Raw genomic sequence first — 10,674 nt, 5'->3', positions numbered from 1 at the left:
ACTACTGAGCCTGCGCTCTAGAGCTCGCGAGCCACAGCTACTGAGCCCACGTGCCTAGAGCCTGTGCTCCGCAACAGGAGAAGCCACCGCAATAAGAAGCCTGTGCACCGCAGTGAATAGTAGCCCCCGCTTGCCGCAACTAGAGAAAAACCCGCGCAGCAACGAAGACCCATTGCGGCCAGAAGTGAATTTAAAAAAAAGAATTCTATATTTGCCAAGCGCCAGACACTCACGAAAATATTTTATAGATTTTCACTAATTTGAACGTCCCAGTAACCATGTGAGATGGATGTTACAATTATCTCCAGTTTACAGATGGGGAATCTGATACAGGGGGTGCAGGACCTTTATCCAAAGTCACACAATTAAGATGAAGCAGAGGCGGGATTTGAACCCATACAGATTAGCTAGGGAGTCACACACTTTCTGCCTGTCCTAGCGGCAAAGTAAAGTGCTTCTAGGAGAGGGAGTGGGTGAAATTGACACAGCACTCTTCCAGGGTTTTTTTTTGTTTTTTGTTTTCGGTACGCGGGCCTCTCAGTGTCGTGGCCTCTCCCGTTGCGGAGCACAGGCTCCGGACGCACAGGCTCAGCGGCCATGGCTCACGGGCCCAGCCGCTCCGCGGCATGTGGGATCTTCCCAGACCAGGACACGAACCCGTGTCCTCTACATCGTCAGGCGGACTCTCAACCACTGCGTCACCAGGGAAGCCCTCTTCCAGGTTTTTAAATTCGACTATTTTGAGAGTTTGGGAACCATGGTGATAAACACTGTACTAGCAGTTCCATTTCAGTTTTCTTAAAGAACACTATCATTTTCTGTGATTTTCTTTTACCTAGTGGAAACAGCCAGTTAAAACAGGAAGAAAACCACCTGTTACAAGAGGGATTTTAGAAAAGTGTATTTCAGGAAAAAAAATTAAATTGTACATCTAAAGGAGTGTGTTGGTCCCTTAAAATTCTCACTCCAATAAGCTAGAATCTCACTTCACCAATTCTAGAATCTCCCCCCAATTTGGAGTAGTACATACATATATGCATGTGTATTCATGTGTGTACTTGTTTATGTATGTATATGTGTTACACACATATTCTCAATGGTGGAAGTTTTTGTTCTCTGAGGATGGATTTTTATCTGGAGATAATCAAAAGGCACTTTGAGCTAAGTCAGCTGAGTGATGGAGAACTGGGTAACATTAATTTGAGGTTAAAATAAGTCTGGGCTAAAAATAATGAAATGGCCCTTTTCACATTCTGTTACCAGCTCTGACATTTACTTTTTCTTGCAAAGGCCCCAGATATCTTTGGATTCTAATTCCACTATGTCTTCTTCCCACTCCTCCCTTCCAAACATTTTTTATGCCTCTCTTCACTAATGAGGTTCATATGTTGGAAATATGGACATGTACCAAGTTCTTTGTATACGAAATCCACACTGTTTTCTAGATTATGTACCAGTAAATACATATTGTCATTAAAGCAGCATCCTTAGATGTAATGCTTCATAAATAGTTCATTAGAAGAATTCCTCATTTTTATGCTCAACTGAAAGTGTTTTCCTTCATTCTCACATTTGTGGGGAAAAAAAAATCATTTACCCTAATCCGGGTTGGATGGAGATCCATTTGCTGTATGAACATGAACCCTGCTCTCTGCACAGTCTCTGTGTCCAGGAGAGACGTGTTCTCAAGCACTGCTGCCATCTGCTGGCCTCGTGGTTGTTAGATTTTAGAAAAAGCTGTGCATAAGGCTCCAGCCAAGATGATGCAAAATGCAAGTATCATCAGCAGGTAGTTTTGTCGACCCTAAGTAATAAAAATGAATAACTGTCATTAAGAAAACCTGAACCAAATATGCAAAAAGCACAGACTCTCAACGTTGCTGTGGACCTTACCAACCATCTGGTCTACCTCCTGTATATTTTTTTGCTACCCCTCTGCCTGATCTTCCTGACTCTCTGGAAACCCCACAGATCCTCCATCATTTAACTATTCAGTAAATACATGTGCGATCCCACTATGCATCCACACTTGCTGAGGTTAAAATGGTGAACAAAAACGTGACCCTATTCAGCTACTCACATAATACGGGAGACAGGAATGAATAAAATCATTACAGAAAGGCATGTTAAAAGACAGAGAGAGGCTAACAAGCAAACACTCAAGGCTGTTTGTGTGTTACCAAGGAATCTTAAGGTGGGAGGTTTGAGGTTGAGTTGAGCTTCTAAGCATCAATGAACTGAGCAGGGAAGGAGGGTAGCAGGTAGAGATCCTGGGTGGAAGGAGTGTGTGTGCAGAGCTCTGCTGCAAGAGAAACATGGTACTCGCCAGGGATTAAAAGAAGGTCCGAGAGGATTAAAAAAAGGTCCAAGAGGCTACAGCAGTGAGTTAGGTGGAGCTCGCTGAGGTTGGAAGCTATGGGCCTGAGCACACAGGCCTCTTAGAGGCCATGCTCTACTTTTGGTTTTATTTTTCCAAGCAGTGGGAAAACATCGGAGAAATAGGCAGAGCTGGGTGTGGCAAAAAGATGGGATTTGCATTTTGTAAAGCCCACGCTTTTGCAGACGGTGAACAGATTGGAGGGGGCCAGAATGGATGCAAGGGAACCAATGAGAAGGTGATCGCAGTCCTCCTGGGCAGAAACGATGCAGTGCAGATGGAGAGACAGAGACCAGTCTAAAGGGCAAGGGAAAAACAGAGATGGAGTTTACTCGCCCAGCTATGTTGTCTTAAAGATGGAAGCACGGAGGACCACTTCCCACCGCAGCCAGCCCATCTGTACCTTAACAAAGAAATATTGTCCTGTGTGCAGTAGAAATATTGTATTTCTCATAAGTTCCATCTCTAGGGGTACGGATAGATCAATTCTAATCTCTCTTCCACAAGATAAACCCTCAAACATTGAAAAATAAACGTCTTTTATCCCTGAAGAATCTTTTTCCCTGGTCAATATTTTAGCCTCTTTGACTGTCTTTCAAATGGAACGGTTTCAAGCTCCCGCATGGTCCTGGATGTTCCCTTCTGAATGATTGCCAGGCTGTCTATATAGCTCTTTAAATATAGACCCAATACTCGGAGGCAAGTAATATAGGGTCTCAGAGATCTCCTGGTAGTCAAATCATATGATACTATTACCAGCTTTTTTTTTAAGATTAATGACAATTAATATATAGTCAAAAATGTATATCCCCTTGTTTTTCATCTTAAAAAACAGGTGGGTTAAAGTGGGTGATTTTGCGTCTGTTTGATGACCACAGTGGTCTTTGCAAGTTGGGTTGGGCTGGTTGAATTACCTGATTCACTGTCAGCACCAGCCCTACCAGAAGTCACTCTAATTCAAGTTCTACAAGTGAAAGACAGCACAAATCCTTGCCAGGCACAGGGCAGCCTATTTACACACACACACACACACACACACACACACACACACACTCCTGCATGAAGGCGTTAAGGGTCCCTGACATTTTTTTCTTAGCCTTAAAGATTGCAGCCTTTGCCTAGATACCAGTACTGGTGCAGAGTGGGCGCTCAATAAATATTTGTTCAAAGAATCAATACACTCATCAATACACTCAATACATTTGGCAATTTCCAAATGTGCTTTGTGAATTAGTCAATTGATGCAATCACTGAAATAAGAAAAAACAATATATGGGGCCTCACTTATCAGCAGTTTACCACCTACTTATGTGAACGCTTCATAAACTCTATTTTATTGTCTATGTAGACAGAAGAACAATGTTCTTAAGGGATAAAAATTTTTCCCTTTTAAGGTTAAGAATTTGTCCAAACTGCCTAGTGTCCTAGATAAAAAGACTGATTATATTTGGGCAAAATAGTTTTCCTTTGTCAAAGGTGAATGTTGACTCTTAGAAAGATCATGCTAACATTCCTTCCCAAGCAAAAAAAGTGTTTAACTTGGATTTCTGAGACAGCTACTAAAATGACAAATCATCTCATTCTTTATCTGGGTGTTGCTACGGACCTGTAAATTGCTGTGGTAACAATCCCCTGCATTGGAATTACTGTGGACACACTGACTAAAATGTGTTGCTAAAAATATAATGTCTGTCTAGTTTAAAATAGCTAAATATAAGATTCTAAAACAAACTTCCCAAAGAAGAACAGATATCAGATATAAAAGAATGTCTCAAGGGCAAAGCAGACAAATCAGAACCCTGATGTCATTAAAATGAAATAAAATAGTTAAACTTTTTCACACAAAAAGTGCTTCGATCTCCGATTAAGTCCTTATTGCTCCAGGTTGTAGACTTTTAAATATGTGTCTTTGAGGACTGCTTCAAGACATAGCTGATAGGACCTATGAGTCATAAAGATAAACGTTTTGGTTTTGTTTTCCTCTAGGTTTTATCTTCTTTTTAGGAAAAATAATTTAAAAAATTCAGATAGGATTTTGGCATCACTGTCTAGTTGATAACTCTTTGTTAAACTCGTTGGCATGGGAAGTATTTAAAACTTTCCTTTAAAGTTGCTGTCAAGTGGCAGCTCAGTATCTGCACTGAATAAGTACGCTGGACACACCTTAAGTTCTGTTTGTAGACAGATTTGTAAGGCTTTTTAAACTAGAGTTAAAAGGTCAGCAAAACTCGCTGTGCTTTCAGCTTTGCCCTCTCTCTATTTTTACTTACATACTTGGCCAAACTTTTGCACCCACTCTCAAATCTGAAGATCAAACACACTGGGATTTTATCTGAATTACACTGAATGTAATTGGAGGTGCTGCCTAAACCACAGTGAGCCTAAACCATCAGGGATATCTGAGTCCCCTATTTGTTCTGATAGTTTTTTATGTTTTGTAGTAAATTTTCTGCAGTAAAGGAAAAGATTTTATAAATCCAGCACATTTCTTGTTAATTATTTTCTTTTATTTTTATAATTTTTGTAGATATTAATAGCATTTATTTTCCTCTTTTTAATTGGTTCTTGGTGGCATATTGGAAAGCTATTGATTTAATATTTATCCTATATTTCAGTGCCTTAGTAAATGATCTTATTGGGTCTCAAGATTTTCAGCTGATACTCTTAAATTTTTAAAGAAGAGAATGTTATATGCAAGTGACAATTTTCTCTCCTATATCTAGTCCTCTTATTTCTTAATTTTATCTTATCACACTGGCTAGGATCTCCAGAAAATACTGCATAATAGCAATGATGGAAAATCTATGACTTCCAACTTACAGAGAACTCTTATTTTTTCAGTTCTATTGAGATAGAATTGACAGAGAACTCTTACGTTTCACCTTAGTTACGTATATGCTATTGTTTTTTGATAGACATCTTGTATCAACTAAAGCTTCCTCCTATTTGTAAGAGGTTTCTACTATTGTAAGAGGTTGTTTTCTTAATTAAAAACTGGTTTTTAATTTTAGTAAATGCCTTTTGAATATATATTGTCACAGAGTTTCTTTCTGTTTATCTAATAGTATAATAAATTGCATTAATTAACTTGCATATTATGAACCATCCTTGCATTCCTGAATTAAACCCTACTTGGTCATGTTTTATCATTTTAAAAAGTTCCTCCTCTATTTGGTCTGAGCTGTTTTTTTCAAAGGTGTCTTAAAAAAACATTTCTTTGAATGTGCTTAGTGTCTTTTTAGAGGACTCTGAAGAATTAACATGAGGCCCAATGGTTAGGGATTCTCTCTCTCAAAGGAGTTCTTGTATCTAGGGAAGAAGATTTTAAATTCAGTATCATTATTACTGTGGTAGTGACTAAAATAATTTTTAAATGTTTCATAATAAATCTATTCTTAGTTTGTGCCTATTTATATCTATAGTTGTAAATAAGCTATGGTTACTTACTTGTTCTTTTCTAAGGCTTCAGAGTGTTATGCTGGATAATACTCAGTGCTTAAATAGAAATCATTATCCTTCATGAGGCAGATGAAATATTTGCAAAGAGATTTACAGCATGCCTTGGGCATAGAATTACTTTCTGTGGAAAGCAACCCTAACTAAAATAAGTAAGAAACATGTGCACAAAAGTAACTTATGGGTCTATAAATGTTTTAAATTGTCTTGTAAATTTAAAAACACAAAAATTAAGATTGTGATCCAAGTATCTTCTAAACAAATTTATTACTTCTTCAATCTGAAAATCTTACTTGTATTAACATCTTATGGCTTTCTAGGTCAAAACATTTCATTTGGAATGAATGAAATGATGTTTTAAATGTAAAGCTGAAAAATCATTTTAAGAATTATCCAGTGACATGTTCAATTTATGGCTCCCAGAGATTAGCAACATCAGATCTTCTTAGAAATAGGAATTATTTGCTGCTTATTAAGACAAAAGTTATTATATCTATGATGCCTTGACAGTGTCTCTAGTTTATATATTTTTTTAGTAAAAACTATTTCAAAATATTGGGCTTCCCTGGTGGCGCAGTGGTTGAGAGTCCACCTGCCAACGCAGGGGACGCGGGTTCGTGTCCCAGCCGGTGAAAATCCCACATGCCGCGGAGCGGCTGGGCCCGTGAGCCATGGCCATTGAGCCTGCGCGTCTGGAACCTGTGCTCCGCAGCGGGAGGGGCCTCAACAGTGAGAGGCCCGTGTACAACAACAACAACAACAACAACAAAAATACTATTCACATAGATTGCTCAACTGAAGACTTTTTCCACAAATAAAGGTAAAGGGGAAAAATCCTAAAACAGTTTTTAATGAGAATACACACACACATCCTAGAACTATTTGATGAATGCAATTTTAAGTCCACACCATTGGGGGCTTCCCTGTTGGTGCAGTGGTTAGGAATCCGCCTGCCAACTCAGGGGACATGGGTTCAAGCCCTGGTCCGGGAAGATCCCACATTCCATGGAGCAACTAAGCCCGTGTGCCACAACTACTGAGCCCCTGTGCCACAACTACTGAAGCCTGTGCACCTAGAGCCTGTGCTCCACAGCAACAGAAGCCACCACAATGAGAAGCCCACGCACCACAACGAAGAGTAGCCCCCGCTTGCCACAACTAGAGAAAGCCTGTGCACAGCAGCAAAGACCCAACACAGCCAAATAAATTAATAAAAAAAAAGTCAGCACCATTTACACTCGAGAGGGAAGAGGTGGTCGTCACCTGTTACCACACTGTTTTCCTGTAAAGTTGGTGGTTGGATATGGAGGACCTTGGGAGGCATGAGAGCCAACAGAAAATCTATTCCCAAATTCCATTTGCCTCAGGGATATTTTAATCTTTGGGATAAAAAATCTTTCATCTTGTTTATCTACCATATTTTACACTAGATAAAATTTCCTCTCTATCATATTTTATTGGATTATTTAACCAAAATCTCTTACAGGAAAATAAAGTCAACTAAAGCATTTTTCCCTGAAGTTGGGGTGGAGAAAAACATGTTCATAATAATTGCCATATCGTTAATATTTTCTTTCCTAGTTAGAGATAATAGCACTTTGAGCATCTGACCTGTCAAATTCATTCGTGTTGCATGCAATTTTCAGAAAATAACACATAGTATTAAATACCCTTCTCAACTGGACCTACACCTTTCGTGTACATACCTGTATTTCCTTAAACATGAAGACACCCCACATTGCAGCTATAAATCCTGGACCCTTAAATAAAAATAAGAACTTTATTTAAATTGGTTATTTTTCTGTGACTGTACTCTACACAAATACAGTAAGGTGGAGAGCTGACCTGACACTTTCCTCAAATAAACTTCTATTGTAAAAACAATATAACAATATTGTCAGGACAAACTATTCATAACCTCAATCTGAGCTCACCATTGAGTTAAACTAAGTAGCGTTAGGTGAAAAAATGAAGACTTTTTTCCTTTTTTTTACCTCTATGGTTTTCATTTTTATTATTTTGATGATGCTATAATATTTTATGCCATACAATGTGTTTCTTTAATGTGATTTATAATAAAATATTTTAATAATCAAATAGTTTATTTTTTCTAGTGAACTACTTCCTTAGGATTCTAGAAATGGGCTTAAGAGGAAAAAGTGTATGAATAAACTTATAACTTCCTTTGGCATTAGATAATATCATAACTAAAGAAATTTCAGTATGTTCTTTTGGACCTGAAAAATAATGTGCATAGGGCTTCCCTGGTGGCGCAGTGGTTGACAGTCCGCCTGCCGATGCAGGGGACCCGGTTTCGTGCCCCAGTCCAGGAAGATCCCACATGCTGCGGAGCGGCTGGGCCCGTGAGCCATGGCCGCTGAGCCTGCGCATCCGGAGCCTGTGCTCCGCAACGGAAGAGGCCACAACAGTGAGAGGCCCGTGTACCGCAAAAAAAAGAAAAAAAAAAAAATTCCTTATAACTTGCTCAATTTTGATAACATTTTCCCTCAATAGAAATTAAGAATGTCAAAATGTGGGCCCTTTAAACTAATAAAAACCTAACCTATTAAAATAGTTCACTTTAGTGTACCACTAAATTCAAATAAAAAATAAAGCCAACGGTTTTATGAACACAGAACTGTCAAGATATGCTGTTTGAAACCCAGAATTTAAATTAAAATTTAAGGATGTTTCAAACTTTTATGCAATTGTATTTTAGACCAGACAATGTGTTTAAAAATATCAGTTTTGTAGGCTTGCACAGGTGTGCTGCTAAAATGTTTTAGGCAAATTTTGTTTGTGATGATGATTTAGGAAGCAGGGAGGCAGGTAAACAACTTAACAATCTAAGATACTAGAGTAGAAATAAGAGCTCAACGTTAAAGCAATTAATTCGTGTGTGTGTGTGTGTGTGTGTGTGTGTGTGTGTGTCTCGGTCCTAGTACCATAAGGAACCTGAAACATTCTAGGATTCTATACTAAAGGCAAAATGTAGCCCTGCATACAAGAAACTCTCTCCTGAGAAGCCCTGAGATGTCCACGTAGCCATGTTCTTTCAGACGACTCTGTCAGCTATTGCCTCAATTTTCTCATCTTCAAAATGGGGACAAGCTTGACAATATCTGTCCTGCCTATGTCAAAAGAAACATTTTTGTTTTTCTGTTACCTATGCGCTACATGATTGGCACCTAAAAAAATTAGATGAAGCAAACTGCATTACGAATGCGTGGTAAATGGCACCATCCAGAGACAATACTTTGCTTCAGCACGTTCTGAAAGCCTTCCTTAAAATATTGACGAGCCCTATGAATGGGGGCTGAAATACTTTCTGTCTCACAAGGCTGTCATGAGACTCAAGTGTGATATTACACACAAAAGCATTTTTTACATCTATAAACTGTTATATAGAGATGAATATTGTTATCAATAGCAAATTACAATATATCCCAAATGAAATTAGGTAAACCGACCAAACAAAAACTGCAAGGGTATCAAAGATGAACAAACCTGCTAAAATGAGGTTAGCAATATTCCCTTAGAGATCAAGGACATGAGATTAGAGGGTATCAGTTTATCTACATGAATCTGTTATACTAATTATACTCCTGAAAAATTAAGCTCCATGACAGGCTTCAGTGATTCACTAAGAACGCTTGAGAAAAATTAGATTTACATTTGAAAAACAAAAATTTTCAAAAGCAGTTCAGCTACTTACAGCAGTGATGATTGGAAAACTGACCACAGCGCTGAGGGAGTGGTTCGCTATGAACCAACAGCAGGTAGCAATGGCCCAGAGTATTCCAGACAGGAATCCTGAAACACACACACACCACACGTTTACCAACCACCTCCCCTCCTGAAAAATCCACACTCCAGGTAGAGCGGGAATGTTAAAGTTCTCAGATCAACACACTCCTATCAACACTGATGGCCAATATGGGTTTTTTAGCCATGTTTTAGGACCATTTTGGAAACCAAATGATTTCTCTTTTCTTGACTGCTGTGGGTATAAAGATCACCTTTTACCTTATTGACATGAAATCAAGTACCCAAAATAGTAGTTGAGGTAAAGATTGGGTAATGGAGGGGGACCCGGGAAGACACTGGGTCTGAACATATTCTGCAAACACCATTTACTCTAAACCATGACCATAAAAATCTTTGAAATTCAGAATGATGCTTAGCTAAGGGGAAAAAGACTCCTAGAATTTGAATAAAAATATCAGCTAAAATTTTTGATACTTTAGCTAGGCATTCAGTAAATATTCTACCATTTTCTAAAACGGTATAGTGATACAGTAGTACTCTTTGGCTTAAATGAATCAGGCACTCAAAGTGAATCTCGGACATATGCTTTATTTTGTTCTTTAAAAAATTTTACTTGTGGATCTATATTCCATATCGAATTATAGCAAACTCTTAAATAAGTGAGAAATTATAACTTTTCATTATATATACAATTTTTTTACCAGTGCCTAACTGATTAAATCCAAAAGCATGTGCATTTAACATAACTTTTTAAAAATTTAAAATAATTTCCCCTAAATTTTTGGAGAAAATGTTTATTTTCCCAAGTGACTGGAGATTTGTATTTGTTGACACTTTAAAAATATATACTGGACTTCCCTGGTGGTGCAGTAGTTAAGAATTCACCTGCCAATGCAGGGGGCATGGGTTTGATCCCTGGTCCAGGAAGATCCCACATGCTGTGGAGCAACTAAGCCTGTGCACCACAACTACTGAAGCCCACGTGCCTAGAACCTGTGCTCTGCAACAAGAGAAGCCACCAAAACGAGAAGCCCATGCACCTCAACTAAGAGTAGCCCCCAATCACTGCAAAC

The 10,674-nt window shown here is 38.5% G+C and overlaps 1 protein-coding gene across 1 annotated transcript in view; it reads right to left on the bottom strand.

Annotated features, from left to right (window-relative positions):
- Nucleotides 1-1,720: 1,720 nt before the first annotated feature.
- Nucleotides 1,721-10,674, bottom strand: part of TMEM144 (transmembrane protein 144) — a 30,761-nt gene continuing 21,807 nt past the window's right edge. The window contains exons 9-11 of the mRNA XM_060093715.1: nucleotides 9,549-9,646; nucleotides 7,540-7,593; nucleotides 1,721-1,804 (exon numbers count right to left, since the gene is read on the bottom strand). Of these exons, the coding sequence (XP_059949698.1) occupies nucleotides 1,721-1,804; nucleotides 7,540-7,593; nucleotides 9,549-9,646 (236 nt within the window). The remainder of the gene's footprint in view (nucleotides 1,805-7,539; nucleotides 7,594-9,548; nucleotides 9,647-10,674) is intronic.

The sequence above is a fragment of the Mesoplodon densirostris genome, chromosome 1 (genome assembly GCF_025265405.1).
Source record: "Mesoplodon densirostris isolate mMesDen1 chromosome 1, mMesDen1 primary haplotype, whole genome shotgun sequence".
In the NCBI taxonomy this organism is placed as follows: Eukaryota; Metazoa; Chordata; class Mammalia; order Artiodactyla; family Ziphiidae; genus Mesoplodon; species Mesoplodon densirostris.
This window is presented reverse-complemented; position numbering and strand designations above follow the sequence as displayed.